At 42.5% G+C, this 21,431-nt stretch overlaps 1 protein-coding gene across 4 annotated transcripts in view; it reads right to left on the bottom strand.

Annotated features, from left to right (window-relative positions):
- Nucleotides 1-21,431, bottom strand: part of ptch1 (patched 1) — a 59,145-nt gene that overhangs the window by 20,807 nt on the left and 16,907 nt on the right. For all 4 annotated transcript variants that reach the window (XR_015094850.1, XM_086076245.1, XM_086076246.1 and 1 more), the window contains 13 exons: nt 15,052-15,241; nt 14,827-14,896; nt 14,442-14,533; nt 12,186-12,384; nt 11,962-12,083; nt 10,727-10,874; nt 9,261-9,392; nt 9,022-9,177; nt 8,440-8,538; nt 7,162-7,287; nt 2,807-2,925; nt 1,662-2,259; nt 644-953 (listed from right to left, as the gene is read on the bottom strand). Coding sequence is in view for 3 of the 4 variants with exons in the window: in XM_086076245.1 (XP_085932371.1) it covers nt 644-953; nt 1,662-2,259; nt 2,807-2,925; nt 7,162-7,287; nt 8,440-8,538; nt 9,022-9,177; nt 9,261-9,392; nt 10,727-10,874; nt 11,962-12,083; nt 12,186-12,384; nt 14,442-14,533; nt 14,827-14,896; nt 15,052-15,241 (2,361 nt within the window). In the remaining variant the exon portion in view is untranslated. The remainder of the gene's footprint in view (nt 1-643; nt 954-1,661; nt 2,260-2,806; nt 2,926-7,161; nt 7,288-8,439; nt 8,539-9,021; nt 9,178-9,260; nt 9,393-10,726; nt 10,875-11,961; nt 12,084-12,185; nt 12,385-14,441; nt 14,534-14,826; nt 14,897-15,051; nt 15,242-21,431) is intronic.

Raw genomic sequence — 21,431 nt, 5'->3', positions numbered from 1 at the left:
ATGGATTTAAATCGGATATGTGTCCAATGAGTCTCCAGTTTGAATGCTCAACATCCGACCTATATGTCATCAAAAGCCAAATATGCGATCCGCGTGGGCAGGGGAGAGTGCTTGAAAGACTATTGACAATTGCCCATAAATCTGCAAAGTTGTTTCGAGTAACAGTGTTAATTTTATATTTTTTTAATCTCACCTGAAACTTGAAATATAAAATGGACATTTGTGGTGATAGTATTCTTTCATCCACGCACACGGATCATTTGTTCTACGGGGCAATGAGGTGACATCTTTAGTAGACATTTCCATGAAATGAGAAGATCAAGCAGCGTTGTCTCAGTTCCCCAAAATATTTCTACGTCCTCGCGCCTCTCTCATCCGTCATTTTGAAATGAGCCACTATATTCATTTCTGTAAACACACGTGATATCGTTTTTGTGTCACTTGACATTGTGCTTTGTGCACATGCGTATCACATTAGAAGTCAAATTTGTTTTGGTAATGTACATAAAAAGTTCAGATTACCCAAAAAATTTGAATTGGTCATCATGCCCAGTGTGAATGTAGCCTTCGCTTGTGTCCCAGATGGGTGAAGAAAACTGGACTCTTATGGTTGTAATCTCATTTCATGTAATATCAACATTACCTCGCAGCCAGTCCCTTAAGTAGTGAAGCCACATGGGGGGCAGCTGTCCATTGTCTTCCTTCAGCACGTAGCGGATGGTGCGAAACGTGCGGTGCAGCTGGTGCAGCAGCGGCTGTTTGTGTGCGTAGTCGGCCCGCTGCGTCACCACGTACATGTTGTAGAAGGAGAAGAACTTGAACTGGGCGCCGATGAAGTCATACTCGCTGGTCTCCCGCGGCACGATGTCGGTCAACTCCAGGCCGTCTCGCACCTGGGTTGTACCGTACAGGCTGACCACCAGCAAGCAGAGGAAGAGCACAATCACCACCACCTGCAAGAGGAAGGACAGGGGGGCCACAATCCCCAAATCATTTAAGGCTTGGTCCTATTGCACATTGTTACGGGTTTATTTACATTTTACCTCCTGCGTTACATTGACTGTAATGTATCGTAGGTGTTTTCTCAATCACTACACAATGACTGTATTGATGAAAAATATTGCCTTGTGTTTTTGTACTTTGAGGAAGTAAAGCGACGGGAACATGCATCACTGCACATTTTCTGAGCAAACCCCTCGCATCCCCAGCAACATTCACTTGCGGTTTCATCTCCTTCTAAAGGGCGTTTGTATAATCTTGTATACAAAGCCTCTGATCATCTAACCATGTGTTGCCAGATTTGGCTAATAATCGTGGATCAAAGAGCGCAGATGGAATAAACTGGAATGTTCCTTTTAGCCGCTTGGCAGCAAGCAGGGGATTGCGCATGAAATAATTTGCTAAAGTGGAGAAATATTTGACAGCACGATGAAAAGACAAAGAAAAGATTCTGTAATGATGTCAAGTACAGGCCACCAGATGATTTGAGTTGTGCGAGTGTTTTGAGAGGGCCGGCCACCCAGTAGACTGAGGTCAGACTGTGTGTGATTCAGATATGACATGACTCCAGATTTCCTCCTACTCTGTCATGAGCTCTGGTGACTAACCCTCCTCGTTCAAACTCCCACACACTCGCACAGAAGCCACTCTGCTCTGCTCACCTTGGTGGTGGACTGCAGCAAAAACGGAGCGTAGTGCTTCTCAGCGAAAGAAGCCAACGTCCAGCGGGTGCAAGGAGGCTCCATGCACCTCACGCCAAGCGAGGCTTCCCCGACCTGAGAGAGCAAGTCCCGTGTGGAGTTGTTATTCTCTGGGCTCTGGCTGCTTCCTGAAGCAGAATCCTGCTGAGGGACTGCGCCTGAAGCAGCAGCTGGAGCCCCGGAGTGACGATATCGAGCTGTCCGGTGACTCCGCCTCCCAATGTTGTTATTGTTGTAATAGTCGCTGCGAGGGTTGCTCCGGCCGGGAGGCGGGTTGATGGGCTGCACGGAGATCTGAGACCGGGGCTCGGCCGTGGTATAGAAAGCCTGCGTGCGGGGGTCGTACTCGGTCCTGAGCTGCACCGTAGACTGCATGGTGATCTGGGTCTGCTGGGCGAAGCCGTGGCTGCTGTAGGAGGGCGGCGGGCTGTAGCTGGGTGGAGGAGTGTGGTACGAGGGAAGCCCCGTGTGGTAGGATGGCGGAGGGCTGTAACGGCTCCCATCTGATCCATCCAGGTACGCCTGAGGCTCCATCTGGATCACGCGGTTGGCACATGGGCTGCAAAGACAGACATGTTAGAACTCAACAAAATTGGCATTTTTATGCTTTCCCATTGGAAAAGAGGGACAAAACCAAATGTATTTAAAGCCTTCAGAGGTAGCAACAGAAGCCCCTTTTGTACATTATTTATGGGAAGAAGTGAAATACAAACAAATTGGACCAATTTGACTGTGTTTGACCTGGGAGGTTCTACTGTATTATAGCTGTCTTGATACAGCTTGGAATTGGCTCTCAGTCGATTATGCAGGTGTACCGAATGCTGTGTTTTCTGGAAAGTGAGGAGCTGAGCCAACAGGGATTTTAACTTGTGTCTGTGTGTGTGTACTGCGCACATCTGTGCGAGTACTGTGCCAAAAAGCATGCCCAGACTGGCAGTAGACTGGTGATGCTTTCACAACAAAGGCCAAGGCAGACAAACAACTAATAAAGCAGGTCATCAGACAGCACTCGACGACTTGAGAAGTCATGAGGGTAAAAAGGCCGTGTGTCACACATAGTCACTGTCAGATCACTGACAGAAATGAGTTTGTGTGTGCATCCATACCTGTAGAAGCAGCAGAAAATGTCGAAGCGCCTGTCTTCTCGTCTGTACAGGTCCATGCTGAGGATGGCTGGGAAGATGAGCAGGACCATGGCAAAGTTAAACACCACCACCACTGCAGCCTGACGGAAACACACAAAACTCTGTTAGCCTACTAGAAAACTCACTTTAATAGAGGAAATACAACTGTGATTTTTTGAACATTTGCTCCTGACTGACATAATGTTTGGGTCAGATTTATATAGCGCTTTTCTGGACACTCAAAAACGCATTCACTCTCTGGTGGTGGTAAATTATGTTATGTAGCCAAAGCTGCCCTGGGGAAGACTCACGGCTGCCTGTGTGCGCCTACGGCCCCTCCGACTACCACCAAACATTCGCACCGTCCATACACCAGTGTGAGTGCCGTTAGATGCAATAATGTGTGTTAAGTGTCTTGTCCAACGACGTTTGACTTGGAGAGCGCGGGAATCGGACAGAAGACCTATCTGTTACCGGACAACCGGTTAGGTTTGGTTACCTTAATCAGCTACGCGAGATGGTAAAAATAATAAATAGCAGCTCTCAGTATGATACAAGCACACCACTGCAAACTATAACTACAACAACCACATCACTTTTGGTACATTTTTGTTATTATTATTTTTAAATGTTCTTAATAGTTTAAGAAAATATACTACCATTATTCTATTATTTTCAACATATTTTAGGTGTATTATTTTAATTTTATTATTTGTATTCGTCTTCATTTGAATTAATTTAGTAACAGTTAATGGAACATTACATTGAATAATTACAATACATTGTTTATTGCTCTAAATTCTACTACTAATAGATGAATAATCAATTAACTGTATGTTATATAAAACAATCTATGTATACCTAAAAATATGAAAATAAAAACAATAAATAATAATAATAATAATATAAAATATTACAAACAATCATTACTAAACATTTTATTTATAAAGTGCTGAAGACCACAAACTAAACCTTTACAAAAGTGAAACAAGTAAAAAAAGAAGAAAAAAGAAAGAAAATAGGATATTGACAAATGTATTAATTATTATTTTATTTTAAGTACCTTACTGGTATTTATTCATATAATGTTTTTGAAAATGTAATTTTGTAATGCATTTTTGCCCACGTGTCCATACTTTAGACTCTAAAAAACTAAATTCAAAATAGTCATCCTAACACAACATTTTAAAACTCAAGAAGATTAGAATTTTGCTTGAGAAAAAGAATAAACCTGTGTCAAAAGGGAGCAATAGTCCATTCCTTGATCCTTTCACGCCTGAAACACTTGAAAATGCCCAGAAAAATGTATGAGGTATATGTGTAATACAAGTTGTGGTTGAGCTTGTGAAGTTGTTGCACTGCACGCGGGAGAATCATGATGATGATGGGGAGTAGTTGGATCCGACTGGGGCGCTGCCCGGTGCGTAATCTAGGACTTGCGTGGCTGCCAGACCGCTAGCACAGACACACAAACACACGCCAATAGGCACACACAATCCTGTGTGTGCGCAAGAGACCACCCAAGGAGTAAAGAGGCCTGAGGTGAGGGGCAGACAACTCTTACACAACAAAATATGTGCACATCCACGCATATCTGCTAGTTTGGGAAACGCTACAAATTGCTACTCAACAGACAACAAACATCTGTTACCTCCTCCTCATTCCACAGCTCACTGTGTAGTCACGAGTAATGTGAGAGACAACAAGAGACACCGTGCAAAAACAATTCATTCTCAATTGGCCCACTCATGTCCAGACTGATCCCCTATGACTCCAAACACACGCACACACGTACACAAACACACACACACTTATGTTGACCGCTCACTGACCTCCGAGTGGGAAGATTTACCATCACATCTGTCTTCCACACATGAACGTGTGTGTTCCACTGTGTGTCTTTGTGTCGTTATCTGGACACAATTCCCTGCCCTCTAGCGACATGGAGAGGGAAGCTAATGAAGACAGGAAGCAGGAAGTGCTTCTTGCTGAGAGAGCTACACACTGCCTGGACAAAAATATTGGAACATGTAAAACATGGAGTTGCCCTACGGGGAGACTTTTTCCCCAGTCAGTGTGTTTGTGGGAATTTTTTGTCCAACCAGCCAGAATACCATTGATGAGGACAGAACTTTTTTTTCAGGGAGTTTGTCTCTTTTGTCCACATATGCTTCTTATCCATTGCACAGACATCACTATTGGGGAAGCTTGTTTTCAAAATAGCGTGATATAGCAAGAAACTGTGAACACCATTGAGCTTAAGTCAGAAGAAGAAACACGAACAAACAAGAATAATAATGGAGGAGAAGAGGGTCACCTGTGTTGGCTTTTCAATTTTATCTGAAAAAAAGACTACCCAAAACAAAAGAAGACTAATAAAGACTGCTGAGTATAATACTGCAATGTCTAGAGCTAAGGCACCAAAACAGGGTATGCTAATGTTAGCATGCGTGTTTTTAGCCTTGTATCCACAAAACAGTTCGTTTACATTGCAACTATAAAGTGTGCCTGATTTTGCAGGTGGAAAAGTGTCAAACGCCAAATAGAGCCATGCCGAGCCAAGTAGGTCCCAAGGGGTGGAAAAGAGTGCAAGGGCGCTTGTGATTGGTTGCTGCACTGGCAGAGGCATGCGCGCCAAAACACCGGATGCACATTAGCACACAAAAGGAAGCGTACATAAGAATGGACACTATGTGCATTAGGCATGTGCTGGTAAATGCAAATGTGAGCTTACAATGAAGCAGCCTGCATGTGTCAGACCCATGAGGTAAATAGATCATGTTTGACAGAGTAGCTGTACTAAAGCCATCCATCCACACATGCTAATACTCTGGAAATCTGGCCTCTGCGTGTATGTGTGTGCATTACAGGGGCAATCAGCTTAGGCAGAGAGATAACTATTCCCTATGCTACATGAAAAATACATCAATGTTTTACCTTCAAATAAATGAATACAAACATGACTGTATTCTTACCATTACCAAAAGTGAATAAATGTATTTTGTCCATGTAGCCTCTGGCACGTAGAAATATACTGTAGCAATATTTTCCTCCGTCGGCAAAAAAGTTAGCCTTCTGCCGCATATCAGCTTATTAATATTTAAATTGATGTTGTCGCCTCCAAACTTCAACACATTCTTGCTCAAGGCTTAATCAGTGCTGGTGGAAATCATGGAAATGTCGCTCTTTTGGACCCAATATTGGGCTCCTAATCCGAGGATGGAGCTGTTCCACATTCCTCTTCAAATGTCCTTCAGTACGAACGCCTGACCAAGTATTCAGACTTCATTCTTAATAGCAATAACAATAATAATAATACCATGTGTTTGAATTTACAGTATGTAAACAATTAGGTTACGTTACCGCCGTAGGAACGGAACTCCAGTGTAAACAGAGGACCCCTGAAGATTATTGTCTGATCAGCCAATTCTGGTAAATTTCCACTAACCAATGCTAAATAATTTGCATAACACAAATGTATTTTTTATTTGTAATTATTAATTTTATTTAACCACCCCTATGAGTGATATATAGTAAGGGTGAGGCATTCGTGCTGCAGTGACAGACAACCTATTTTGTCTCACTTTTCATTGTTCTTATGACGTCTATAATTTGTGACAGATGTAAGAGAAGTCAGAGCCCCCCACTGGACGATGCCTGCCCCCATTTTTATACACATACACAGGCACGCACAGCTAAATCATTCGGTTTCATTGCTTTTTAAACCTCCCACAAAGATTCTACATTTCCTGCAAACTTACACATAAGCATGACACACACACACATAGAGATTCAGTTACATGGACCTCATCCACAATCTGGATAGATACCAGACCAACCACGAGGGGACGTGGATTTAAATTTAAATACACGCTTCTTGAACACACAGTACAGAGGAACCTCCAAAGTAGAACCAAAAGTGTAAACGACCAAACAAAATGTTCTGGAAAACTACACCTCAAAAGTCAAACAAACGTTGGAATTCACACTATCAGAGCCATCTCGAGATATCAATGAACTTTGTGTTTTGCTTTTTCTTGGAATTGGGAGAGGAAAATGAAACTTGAAATAACAAAGGGTCTGTCTGCTTAGTAAAATATGTTCAATGCAATTACATACACAAGGTAATTTTACCAATGGAATGCTAACATATACACTTATTGGACACAAAACAAGTCATTAGATGACTGTATGACTGCAAAAAATGTATTTTTCTCTCTCCACTACATCGTTTTTTGTTGTTTTTTTACAGTTTTATGACTAAAACAAATGAATTTCCCTTTCCACTATTTCCCATGGGATTTTTATTTATTTATTTTTATTAGAAATGTGCGTACCTGCAATGAGAATGCCCGTAGCGCTGGGATGGGAATGAGGGCGGCCATGAAGAAGGCGGTGACGTTGCTGATGGAAGTGAGTGCCACGCTGGCTCCGGTCCTCTTTAGACACTCACCAGTGCGGTCCTGAGCCAGACAAGACAAAATAAATGACTTATTGATGCAACTGTAGCCACGGGCAAGCGTGTAATACTTGAGATGGAGGAGTATTATCATCTCGCTGATGCTGACTGACAGTGATTGCAGCGAGCTCAAGTGCTATTAGGTTATACAAGAGAGGGAGAACATAACAAGCTGCTGTCTCTCACAGCATATCGCTGTGAAAATGATTGTTGGGCAACTTTGAATATTTTTTTCCCCATATTTTACTCCCTTCTCAAATGCACACAGATCAGCATCAGCAGGGTTTGGCGGCAACTGTGTGAAGATTTGACGACGTGCGGGACCACACAGGAAGCGTCTGCATGCAGGCATGTTTGTGCATGCGTGTGTGTGTTAGAGACAGAGAAAGAGCGAGACAGGCAAGGTCAGGTTCAGCTCTGTTTAGTTTTCATCTCCTCAAAGAAAGCTGAATGTTGAGGGAGAGCAGGACACAACAATAACAAGCAAATGCATGCCTGTTTTCCTCTACAGGAGATTAAATTCTCACACACGTGTCCACATACTTTGTTGTAGAATCCATTTAAATGCTCCAATGACAAACAAGTCAATTTGATGCCGTGCAAAGTGTAAACTTGACATTATTCAAATCTGCTTTTGCTTTAGTGAATAGAGAATATCTTTAAATTTGCATGAATTTGTATGTACAGTTACAGTTACTTCTTGTTCACATTTTCAGTCTCTTTTTAAATTATAATGCGATCAAGCTAGCACCAAGTGATGCTAACTTGAGCAACACTACTTCCTATAGGGCAGAAATAAAGTAACTCAAATGCAAATGAAGAAATCCTCAGTTAAGTGGTTAAAATATTTATATTTAGTGAGTCTAGGAAAATGATCTATGTTAATAAGCAGTGTGAAAAAAGCTAAAGACTCAAGAGCCTACAAACGCTGACAAATGAGAGCTGTAGCAGAAGGCATGTTTACACAGAACCCAGCAATATGGAAAACTGCCGTTACAGTGAAAAGTCATCCTGACAATTGTTTTTAACACATGGCAGAAGAAGTGAGCAAAATATCCTTAACGGCTTAGATATTATTGATCATTCCGTATCCAGGAGAATGGTACAAGTTGGTTGTACAAGAGCAAGAAATATTTGGATTTTTCCCCCGACTCACCTCAAATGGGATCCTCTTGTTCTGTCCCGTCTCACTGAAGGCGTGAGCGAGGAGAAAGACATCGTCCACGCCAACACCCAGAGCCAGAAACGGCAGCACCTGCATCAAAAAAAACATTTCATGCTAAGTAGAACAAATGCTCTAATAATCTTTTTCAGTCGTCATTAGGTATACCTGACTCCATCCTTAACATTACAATTTACATTATCAAGATGCTGTAGTAGTTGCTGAATTGATTTAGCATTTTTTTTTCCCCTGAAAGTGGTTAATTGAAATGTTTTCCCCACACTTATCTCATTAAATAAATTGTTAATTGATATATTGTAAATAACAAAATATTTGACAAAAAACACTTTAAATGTATCTAACAGTGTTTAATCAAAATTGTTTATTACCGGTACCACTAATTCTAAACAAAACAATGTAAAAAAAACAACAACAAAAAACAGGAAGATGCTTATTTAAAATTTAAAATGAACTATTTTACGTATTTTATTTTAGAATTTTGGGCTTACTTGTCCATGTTAACAATCAACTGAGCATAAAAATTGGCACATTCTTAATCAATAGTGGTCAGGTTACCTGTGTAGTGGCGGCATTGAAGGTGATACCCAGTAGAGAGCAGAGGCCGAGGCCCGCCGCCACTGACAGCGTCACTAGTAGGACGCCCGCCAACCCAACGGCCCCCTGAGATTTGGCGCAGTCCCACCGCAGCATAGTCAGACACGCGTAAGCCAGCTGAGGGGTTGAAGAAGAAGATGACACATGAGGGAATACTATACTCTCGAAAGGATATATGGACAAATGGTTGCGTCCTCTACCATCAGTAAGTAGCCGCTGGCCACGCGGATGACGCTTATGTCGGAGAAGGACTTGAGAATGTCCTCCAGAGTGGTGGTGGTGAAAGACAAGACCTTCTGGGATGAATTGGCTGCCACACTCTGCAACACAACCTGAAAGTTAAAGAAAAAGAGCCAAATGGGAATTAGTGTGAAATGAGTGATGTTTATTTAAAAACACTGCGATTGGGGTAGGAGAATCTCTCAGAATTCTGTCCAGAGTTCATTGAAGTCTCTAAATTGTCCATAAGTGTGAATGTGAATAGTCGTTTGTCTCCAGGATATGTGCCCTGCAAATAGCCAGTGACCAGTACAGGGTGTACCACACAGATGAGGTACAACAGCGCGCTGTAGCAGACAGCTAATAGAGACATCCCTATGTTGCGGCCATGTTGGGTATGTTGATGTTCCCATCAAAGTTATAACATGCAAACTTAACTGATTTTCATGAGGTTTACTTTTCGCCAAAACTTGTGTTATAAATTCAAAATATTTGGAAAAAAAGGCCAATTTCCAATTGTAAGTTTAAAAAAAACTGGCATCCTCTCAAATAGATGCCTTACTTTAAATAAAGCCTGGTGCTTCCTACAGTTGAGAAAATAAAGTCCCCAGGCCACTAATTGAGGTGTGTCTAAAAAATCCAGACAGAAAGCTGCTCACAAAAACAAGCAAATCAGGGAAAGTCTCACATAGCAGAAAACCTAAACTCCTTGGGGGAGGTAATCAGGGTTGTGTATCCATTATAAACTTGTTTTTGTAAGACAGTACCATGATCCACCTTCTCCCCGTCTTCCTATCTGTGTGCAGACAGATGTCTTCAACATTGACCTGCAGTTACTGCTCAGCGGGGAACGCGGCTGGCTGACACACATTCTCACACACACATTTTCTCGCTCACACATTACAAACACACACACTTGCACCCACGTGTGCATATCTTTGCAGGCACGCCCAGCATACGCGTACATTTAAGCACACGCAACACAGCACGACGCCGGCAGCTTGTATTACAACCATTGATAAAAAAAATATATACCGCCATTGAACAAATTATCTTTTTCTGTGGCGGCACTTCGGGGGCCCCCAAGATGAATGGCGCAAACACACGCATACACCGAGGTCACTATGTGTCAAACAGGGGTTTGGTGATGGGGTGGGGGTGGAGGTGAGATGATGTCACACGCGAGCCACCAATGGGGCCACAGCTGGGAAAGTGATTGTACGAGAGATCCAAATGTTCCTAATGCATTCCAGACATGTCCATCTTACTACTACTATACTTTCTTTTCTACCCACTACTAACCGTTACTAAATACCATCAGGCGGCCAAGCATCCATCAGGTGCTCTTTCCATGCATGTTCACATGTTATCCTGCTAGTTATTTATAATATCATTGCTGAGGATTTACAGTACAGGAGGTTCCTCTTCACTTGTCTAGCTTGCGTACCTCGGAATATCTCCTCTGCCAGGCCTCCAGTATGGCCGCGGCCTTTTCCTCATTCCAGTTGATGTGGGAAATCTCCTCGTAGCTCCTGAAGTGCTCAAACATCTGCTTGGGAGTCATCAGCTGGAACATGGTCTGTAAAGCCTGAGCGCTGGAGGGAGAAGAGACGTTCATGTTTATGGAAGTAGAACACAGCAAGGAGCGTTTTTTTTTACTCTTTTGGAAAGAGAAAAAAAACAAAACTCCGAACACACACAATATGGACAAAAGCACTGTGACACGCCTTGACATTCATCCCATTGAAATTCAAGACCTATAAATTAGCCAAGCATTTAATTGTGTTCTTTTTAAGGATCTGCAAACATAATGTAAATTCATTAGAGCTGCACCCAAATGTTTTGTCCCTTTGGTTTAGGGATGCCAAAACAAGCACAGTAAATAAAAGTAAATAAAAGAATAAAAGTTGCCCCCAAATGTGTGTCAGATCCCTAATAATATTTCATGCATGCTTATTGACCATTCATTTACAAGCTTAGTGCACGGTGCACACAAGGCATTTGTGTACACAGAACAGGTGTCCTCCATATGAACCGAAAGATTTGTCTGACTGCTTGCTTTAGAATCAGGTATGTGTAGCTAAAAATGTGGTATATTTGGATAAACTGGCTCGGCCATAGATCACTGTGAGCACATGTACTATATGTATGTACAGTGTGTGTGTGTGTGTGTGCCTTTGTCTTTGCTACATTGTGGGGCCCATACGCGTGTGTTTTGCCAGGTTTAACTACCATTGTGGGGACTGACTTGAAATTGTTCAGACCTCTTTGTGAGGGTCAAGACTGGGTTTTAGAGATTAGGTTTGAATTGGGTTAGGGATGAGGTTTTGGTAAGGAATGGGGGTAGGCAATCGTTTTTGATGGTTGGAGTTAGGGTAAGGGGATAGGAAATGCATCATGTCAATGAGATGTCCCCACGATGATACAAAGATAAGTGCGTGTGTGCGTGTGTGCGTGTGTGCGTGTGTGCGTGTTGTCCATGCATAGTAGTCTGTGCTGAAAAGGAGCAGCTGGAACTGGAAGACTTCACTGGAATCTGCTAATGACTGCAAGATTTACAGTGCGCGCAGACACACGCACACTCACATGCACTCGTGTATTTCAGAATACATAAAAATAAAAATAAAAAAAGAACAGAATAAGCAGGGCACAGATTTTGTTGGATATGCTTAGATGCATTACCTGAGCAGGGGTCCGCTGCCGTTCTTGGTGGTCCCGCCTACAATCAGCTCCTCCTGCCAGTGCATGTACTTCCTGGACAGGCCATAGCAGCCACCGCTCAAGGTCCATGCCACATCTATCGGCTTTTGGCGCGATAAAACCAAAACAAGACGGGAAAAGAAGCTGTCAACAGCTACCCTCAAAAATCCGACATTGAGCCAAAAGATATATAAAGAGGTGCTTACTTTGGTGGAGTTCTTGTTAGGGGCAGTGAGGGGGCAGTCGGGGTCGGCAGGGTTCAGGCAGGGTCGGTCCATGTAGCCGTGGCCGATGTCTGCCTTTTCCAACATGCCCTCGAAGCTTTCCACGGGGAAGTGTGCCCGCCGCAGTTCCTCCAGGAACTCCTTGGGGTCCAAATTGGTCCACTGCAAAGGGTCTTTACCACTGTGTGCAGGACAGTAATGCAAATAAGAGTACAACCATACTTCTGTACTTAAACACCTTTTCCTTTGATTTACTATAATCTTCAATCAAACTTGTTTCTAATGAAGGGATACTTGGTAATGGTCTCTGGCAACTAGTAACCGCTGGGCAAATGGATGGATCGATTGATGGACAGATGGGTAGTGTGCACTTGGTTTGCCTGAAGTTGAGTGAATGTTGACAATGCCAAGTCTATCTGTTGAATATAGTAAGTATGTCTGGAGAAGTTAGATAAAGACTGTAATGTCCCTTAGCAGAGCAGAACGTAGCCCTCTTGCAAAGCTAAACTAAGCAAAAAAACTCAATCATGGAGTGCTGTGATTGTGTTTGCTGGTCGAGTTGTTAATAAGTAGGAAACTTCTTCGTGGAGTTTTTTGTAAGACCTTGTAAATGGACGGATGGTGCCCTTTTGAACCAGGGTTGGTCTGTACCATTTAGAACACAACACAGTTTCTCTTTAAATTAGACCATAGTAATGCAATGGGTTTCTGCCGTGGTCATTCCGGCACATTTTACAAGGTTTTGCGGAAAGCCATTATCATATTTGCAGTCCTAAAACTAAATCAATCATGCACCTAGATGTTAATAAAGGAGCACGTGGCTCGTTATCCAAGGTTGTTGTTGGTCGCCCTGTTCCAAGCGACTGTAAACAATTGTACCTAACAATTAATCTCGTGGTTAGTACACCTGCCTGATATTTCTGAAGTTTGGGATTCGAACCTCAGCTTCAGCCTAAAATGCTGTCCCTGCGCATGCCTAGGGTTTCTCCCACATTGCAAAAAACATCCATGTTAGGTTCACTCAAGACTCTAAAATTGTTCATAAGTGCGTATACGAGAGAGAAAGTTTGTTTGTCTGTATGTGCTCCATGATTGACTGGCGACAAGTCCGAGTTGTAACCCGCGCCTCTTGCTCTAAACAAGCAAACAACCCAAAATGCGGACATGTGCTAACGTAAATGGATAGATGGAATCAGAAGAGCAACTATGATGTTAGTCAGAAGACCTTTTATACTGCAATGCTACAGTTTTCTAAGTAATGCATTCAAAACAGACATGGAGTTGAATAAACCAGCCAATATCAGGAGCAAAGGCCACCAATTAGAAAATACTGTATTGCTTGCACATAGAACTGCCGCATTGAGGATGAAAATGTTTCTGAGAAGGGGGCTTGATCGAGATGTTGTCTTCAGTAAGACAAACATAAATGCGAGCAGGAGAATGGTGGCATGAGGCTGACAGACAAGTATTCATGTAAAGGAATAACACCAAGTTTTCTTTTATTTCAACCCTTGCAAGGTGACAGAGGAACTCCCAGTGCCAGGGTCGGATTCCTGCTCCAAGCGCTCCTTGTCCTTTCTAAGCTCTCCATGCCTCGCACATTCCAGCCTAAATCTCTCTCTTTCTCTCTCTGTCATTCAGAGCACATTGTATGTGCTTAACCAGGCTTGGGTTATTATTCCCAGCCTCCCAACCAGAACATGGTAAAAACTTCATCTACCACTTCTCATCAAAAAGGACGAACTGAAGCATTGCGTGCGTAGATCGATAGGCAACTACTGCTTAAGATGACTCCACTTGAGCCAGTGACACACACGCATAGAAGTACACACATGTGCGCACAAACACACGTATGCTGCAAAAAAAAGTATTACTGTAGCAACAGGCCATTAGCAACAGAAAGGCCAGACAATGATGTGAGGCCCAGGGCTGAAGAGAAGCGATCGCCAGCGATACGCATGCCAGAAACCACTACAATAGAGCCTTCAGAGGGGACGAATTCAGGACACACACACACACACACACACATGCAAATATACACTTGTGGAGTCTGATGATTGGGTTGAGTGTGCCTGGGAAGCACACATAAAAGATAGAAAAACAAGATCCAGAGATCCCCATCGCTTCCTCGCTGTCTTGTAAACAAGCTCACTGTTATAGTGCTGCCATGACAACAATTTCAAGATGGGTGTCTATCCCAGCTGATTTAGAGCTAAAGGTCAACTACACCTTACTTACGGTAAATAGGCCATCCCAGACTGGAGCTTGGCTCCCTCCCAGAAACAGTCCAGAGGTGTGATGATGAGACAGGGATGAAGTTTTTCTATGATCTGGTGACACACACATGTACACACATTAGGTTATCCTAAATTGAGAACAGAAATTTTAGACATGCGCCATTTGTTCTGGCTGTGGACTCTTAATTCAGCTTACATGATATGAAATGAACACCTCATCAAAACTGAGGATTATTATCTTTGTAAAGGCTAGTGAATATAATCTTCAGGTGAAATTGAGTACATTTTAGGGAGGTCTAAATCTGCTATTTATTTATTTTTTTAGCAGAATGGCATATACTGTATGTCACCACAGAGAGAGAAAATACCGTCTTGGCCCATCTTACCTGATCCATATAATGTGTTTCCGTGACTAGTTCTCCTGATTTGTAGCATAAATGTTCCAATTTCCATTGTCTGGGAAAAAAGAAAGAAGGAGAAACGAAATGTAGTCATCACACCAAATATATGATTTCAACTTGATACTGTATCTATGAAAAATTTGTAATAGAGCTGCGTGTAGAGCTATTTTCAATAGGTGTGAAATGATGGTGACACATATGGATATTTACCGGTTATAAAGGTAAACATGAACTCTGCTGGCGCGTAAGGCTGACTCCAGGTGCTGTAGCAGCGCGTCCACCGTCAGCACACTGGCTCCTTCCTGGCGTGGCGTCTGGATCATGAGCTGAGGGTTGAACATGGCTTCTTCGCCGATCTTCTGTCGCGTGTACTTCAGTTCCTGGTTGACACGCCCGCCCACTGCCGGGAAAGGATAGACCGTCAATAAGTAATACTGTATAATGCAGAGCTTATGTATTTTAGAGTAGGAGCTTTCAAACGTTTGATGGTACAAACGCCGGGCTAGAAGACAAGCACTGATAAGATTTAGTATCAGTTATAAAATAAGTAGTAAAGGAAAAGTAGAAAACAGTCTGCTTCTCTGTGGGGAGTTTGCCTTCAAAGTCTCGTTTTTTTTTGCCCCAACTTTGATATTATTTTAAAAGGATATTTTGCCTTGTTGAGAACTGTTCCAATAGTGAACATTGCAGTTGAGGTGGTTCAATATAATACTTCATATGGCGTGAAACAGAATTAAATAACATGGGTCCAAAATGTCCTACTGTAACTGAACTAATCACATGTGCTGCTGCAAGTTTAGAAACATATAAAGCAGGTTACGCATATATGTTGACAATCAGGCAAAATGTGAGCATTTTCCTTCATTTCTGATCAAATTCATAAAAGTCCTGATTATCAGATGTCTCTTTATCTTGACCATTAATCATCAATCATTAAGTGTGAGATGTGTTTAAACTTCAGAATGATTTTTTCTCCCCTATGTGCTCAGAAATCAGTTGGTGCTGACAATCGGCATTGTTCAACCTTTTCAGTGTTTACAAAGCAAATTTTTATATACGTGGTCCGGTCCACACCCAGTTTGTCCAAGCTGTGATTGTGATGTAAAACGTAATGAGAGGCAATTCGAAAGAAACCTGAAACTCATGTGGCCTTGTTTGTATAATGTGCCTCCCAAGTCATTCATTGCAAGAGATTAATAATAAGAGTTTGTAACCACAAGCTCAATATCAGATAACAATTAGCCTAGCTTCTTTGAATTCTTGTCTACTTCTTCGTTGTACAGTATATAATGTGTGGCACCAAACTGCCTCTCTTAAGTCAGTCTTGAGGCATTTTGTTTTGTTGTAGGAGACTCCTGAGTGTTGGTGGAGTACAGATCACACACTATAAGAGTAGTAAGCACGCACGCCATTTTTTTCCCATATGTAGCCTCTCATTTTAAAAATTGGTTAAGATCTAAAAAAATATATTTTGTCGGGTATCCCAATTAAGTATAATCCTAATTCCATGGTGACTGACGTTTAAGACTTTGGACCCACACCACCAACATGGCCTCAACCATTTTTCATACAGCTCTTGTATTAGCTCTCTTTAGATTGGAACCAACAAAGTGACCAGTGAGTGTCTAAGCACATGTGCAAAAGCCACAGACTTCATTCATTCATTCATTCATTGGATTCACACATCGTGAGACAGTGCATGCTGCAACATTTGTGTGAGCGGGGAAATGATCCTTTGTAGTCGTGCAGAGCAAAGCCACAGTCATGTACGCCCGACCTCAACCTTATCAACATTTGTATCATGAACGAGAGCACTCCGAGTACAGCCAGCCAATGAGCAAATCAACATTCGATGCTTCCACTCGAACACACCGTGCCAGACGACGTGGACTGAATATGTGTGTGATAAAGAGGGTGGCTCTCTTCCAGCTTCTGCTCCCAGTATCATGGTGGGACTAAGCCCTGTGCGTGCGCCCTCGGCTCACAGCTCACCCCGGCTACAAAAGCGGCCTTTCAGCTCCTTCCGCTGGCCGCCTCCTCCCCGGCACGGCCAAACTGCCCTGGCAAAGCCTCTCGCACAAACACACACGGGTAGACTAACGCATGCGACTGCACTCGTGCAAACATGTCCGCAGACTCATTTCTAGAGGAATGCCACGCCACATGGAAAGAACTGGGTTAGAACGCTTACTTCTGCTAACTAACGTGATCATGCGTTAATGAAAAATAGTCGAAAATGTTTAACAAATAAATAACTGAAAAAATAACTAGTTTGGGAGAGTTGGCATTCATCCCTAATTTAAGCCAGAACCAAATTGTACACCTTCATAAATAAACTCTATCATATGCCTGAATTTTGGCGCCAAGATCCATGCATTATGATAAAAAATGGTAAATGGACTGCTTTTTATCTACATTTACCCACGCACACCGGTGGTCGGCTGATGCCATGCAAGACACTGCCCGGCTCACTGGGAACAAACCGGGGCTCAGAGTCTTGCTCAACAACACCTCAACATGGTTACCAGGGGTGAGGATCGAACCCACAACCTCACGGATGGGAGACGACCACTCTACCACTGAGCCATGCCGACCCTTATTATTAACTCAGAAATGTAGCATAGTCTCACAGCCATACATCGATAAAGGCAACTACTAGCCAATTCTTTAGACATAGTTGTCTACAGAATTGGCGTTTGGCTTTGTTGCTAATGAACTTTTAAGTTGAATAAATGCACACAGAACTGCATCATTGTCTTTTGTATGTCTTTTAGATTTCAGTTGTCACAACGCCACTGTTCATCCTGAAGAACATTAGATTTAGGTTGGAGAAGTGTGCTCCCCCAAAAAAGGTAATGCCCCCCCCTGTAATTTATTTCTGCAGCCGGGTCTGATGTATCGATTGTTGCGTTGGTGGCAGGGTTTGGTGGAAAGTCCATTTCTTGTGGGGTGGAGATGGGGTTGGTGTGAGGGGGGTTGGGGGGCAAAATGATAACATTACCAGCCAGTGCAGATTTGTGCACATTCATTATTAAATAATTTGTGCATAATCAGTTTATTAAAAGACGGCCAATTCCTAGGATCTGTATGTATCCGCATACCCATACATGAAGCATTAAGCGTGTTTGAAAAATCCCAAAATGTTATGACGTCCTAACCCAATTTAACAATGCGGCTTGGTTGGTGAAAGCGGGCATAGATTGAATATTTGCAGGGCGTTGTAATGGCATTAAAGTTAAACATAAGCATGCTTGTTCTGCTGGGGCCGGACCACCCAGAGAAGAGGGGGGGAGGGGGGTAGAGGGGAGGCATGTCTCGGGGCATTAGGAAAACATACTTGATTTCTTTTTATTCCCCGAACCACGAGAAGCATTCCCATCTGATCGCATGTTTGTAATACTCCTCATTAATAGCAGGCCACGTCTAAGCAGAGCGACATGCGGCGACATTACGCTGTTCTTCCTTTCCTCCCAAAAAAAAAAGGAGCACGCATGGAAGTGATTTGGAGACAGTACACTAGCCTGCTGGCCTGTCTGACACACTCAACACTCGAGAGTTAAAGTTGACCTCCCAGGCTCCGTTCAAGTCCAATGCAAAGAGGAATTTGCAACACGGGAAGAGGCGCATCCTATTTATTCGTATTGTGGGACAGTAGTGCGTGCGTAGTGGGGTGCCACCTGAAGTTGTCAGAACGAAGGAAGGGACAACTTAAAGGAATGTAGTCACCGGACAGGAAACAGCACATTATGGCCTCGGGCGTGCAGAATTCCTCACTTCATGAGGTTACAGCGTTTTTGGGGTCAACACTTACACAGCCTCAGGGTGAAATTAACACCCCAGCTGGACCAAGAAAATGTGTGTGTGTGTACACACACAGATGTGTTTCCTCAGTGACACATATTCCCATATTACTTCTCCTCACAAAACTGCTTGACCCCAATGTGTGGCGGCATCTGAAAGGTGTTCCTGACGTTCAACTACTTCCTGTGCCATCTCCATTTCTCACTTCTTCCCTTTGTGGGGCCACTTTGCACTCACACTATTGCATAGATTGTACACATATTTCATTGGTTTGCAAATGGCACACTTAAATGACATTACCAACATGCAGCAAAATTAATGAATAAAAACTTAATTTTATACCAGCTACAGAACACTGCTTAGTGGATTAGAGCCAAAAATATCTTATATATTTGACTGTATCTTAATTAACAATCGATGATGATTATATATATATATATATATATATATATATATATATATATATATATATATATATATATATTTATTTATTTATTTACATATGCAATTAATCTGCGTTAATTCATGATTAATGCAATATTTTTTTGTGATTAATTAATCAGTTAATGCTTTAACTTTGACAGCACTGGTGATTACATATTGTTATTCTAGGGTCCAAATAGGCATGCTTGTACAAGTTATGTATGGAAAAAGAAGACCATAAAACACTTGTTGAACGAATGAGCAAAACAATTCTTATAGTCTTCCCAGAAGCTGCAAAGTGCATTTACACGTTCTAAAAGGTAAAACCGCTGTCCCAATACTTTTGTCCATAATGCGTACGCTTGTAATCTATCTTGGAGTGAATATGACGAACAATCCAATAGATCAACGCTCTAAAGTGTTAGATGAGTGAGGAGAAGGCTTGTGTGAGTGGTAGTATTCAGCGTGTTGCATAACATTAACCCCTGCTCCCCTCGTTTCTGGATAATGGAGGTAGAGAAAGTGGGCTTCTAAGGAACTGACACTGACCCCCAACACCCTACCCTTATACCCTCCCTCCTTTCCTTCCTTTCAGCTCTGAACTCCCCATTTCTCCTCCTCCTTTTTACACTCTTCCCTTTTTTGCTCTATTCAAAGCGGGACTGTGATTGGCCAGATCATGATGGCAATCAGCCCGGCCCCTCTGTCAAAGTCAGAGCCCCCTTTTTTTTCTCCCGCCCCAAGTCCCCACCATTTCTGCCGCTTTCATGACAACAGAGCCCCACGCCCTGCATGCACATGTTGCACGCTTGACAACAGAAGCAAGGAAAACATGCACAAACAATATAAATAATAAAACACACACAGATGGGCAACCGACTGGTGAAATAAGCATTTCTTTAACAGCTCAAATAATAACTCATAAAAACAGAACTTCATGGTAGTAAATGAACCAGACGTGAGCGTGTTGTATGACAATGCGTGTGCAAGTGTGCTTCGTATGTGAATTTGTGGATGTTCGTGTGTGTGCATGTGTGTGTGTCGAGAAAGGATTAGCTGGATTAGAGACCCTATCAGCAGAGACCCCCTGTGGTGGGGGAGGAAGCCCCCCGAAACCAGGTCATCTCTCCGCCACCAAGCGCCAGGCGACCTCCCATGCCCTGAGAACCCCAAAAGTCAGATGGAAAAATGACTTGACATGTACACTAAAATGCGCGCACACACAGCCTTGCAGGATCAATAACTTGTAAGTGTGATATGACGCCATGCTGAGACTAAAATAGCCCCTCAGGAACAATCTATCCATATGTGAGCAGGCCACCAGATCGTACTATATTTGATCCAAGGGCAGGGGTAACGTTTCCATTAAAAGGAGAGAAAAAAACAACAACAAAACTGTCTGAGAAGTGTATTTCAGGGGAGGTACCGGTAAACCATTGTGTGACTATAAATCAACTTCCTTCTCTCACACTACGAGAATAGTGACAAAACCCTTCGGTGTCCTTGTGACGCCAGGTATGGTTTACCACAGGAAATCCCCAATATATGTCTGCTGTCCATTTGCCTCCTTCCTGCCTTTAAAACCACTCAGCTGCTGCCACCAATCAGACCACAAAATCATTGCTCTTCCTCCTCAACTGCCTTCTAACATCTGCTGTCTCTTCTTGGTTTTACTAGACCCGTTACTAGACCAGGAAACTCAGTTCTTCAATTTGTCATGCGACAACACCATATTTTCCTCCATTTTAACATCCTGTATGTGTCGGGTCGGCCATGTGTCCCAATACTTTTTTTCCATATAAATAAATGATGACAAACGCTAAAGGATGATACAGAATAGGGGTGTGCATCTCCACAAAAGACGATTCGATACAATTCTCGACACATGGGAACCAATAAGATTCAAGGTTGAAACGTTTAAAAAATGTTTGATTGGTTCGATTAAGATTTGATTTGATATGGTAGGGCTGTAGCTCTTGTCATGTTTATTGTTAATATGTATTTAAAAAGCTCTCCAAAACCCAAACTATCCACATTAACTAAATTCCAACAACAAATCATCAGCAACATCAAACTGATTTACTTTGTATATCTGGTGTACTGTACATCTCTGGTGTCGTGTGATAAAATTTAAGGATGCAAACAATTTTCAAATAGAACAATTTCATATTCGAATTGGATTTTGTTTCACCCCTACTGAGTTGCCTATGAAACAATATCGTTAGTGTAAATTTCATCATTGTGGACACTTCCGGGAATATGTGTCACGCCTAAGTGTCCTGTTTTTACTTCTTGACAAGTGACATAGTACAGTACTGCAAAATACTGCAGTTTCCAGAGCTAAACCACAGTAACACGCTGCGCTA

Source organism: Leptonotus elevatus, chromosome 5 (genome assembly GCF_054856555.1).
Source record: "Leptonotus elevatus isolate MCC_2025b chromosome 5, RoL_Lele_1.0, whole genome shotgun sequence".
Lineage (NCBI taxonomy): Eukaryota > Metazoa > Chordata > Actinopteri > Syngnathiformes > Syngnathidae > Leptonotus > Leptonotus elevatus.
The sequence above is the reverse complement of the archived record's forward strand: the minus strand, read 5'-3'. Positions and strand labels throughout refer to the sequence as shown.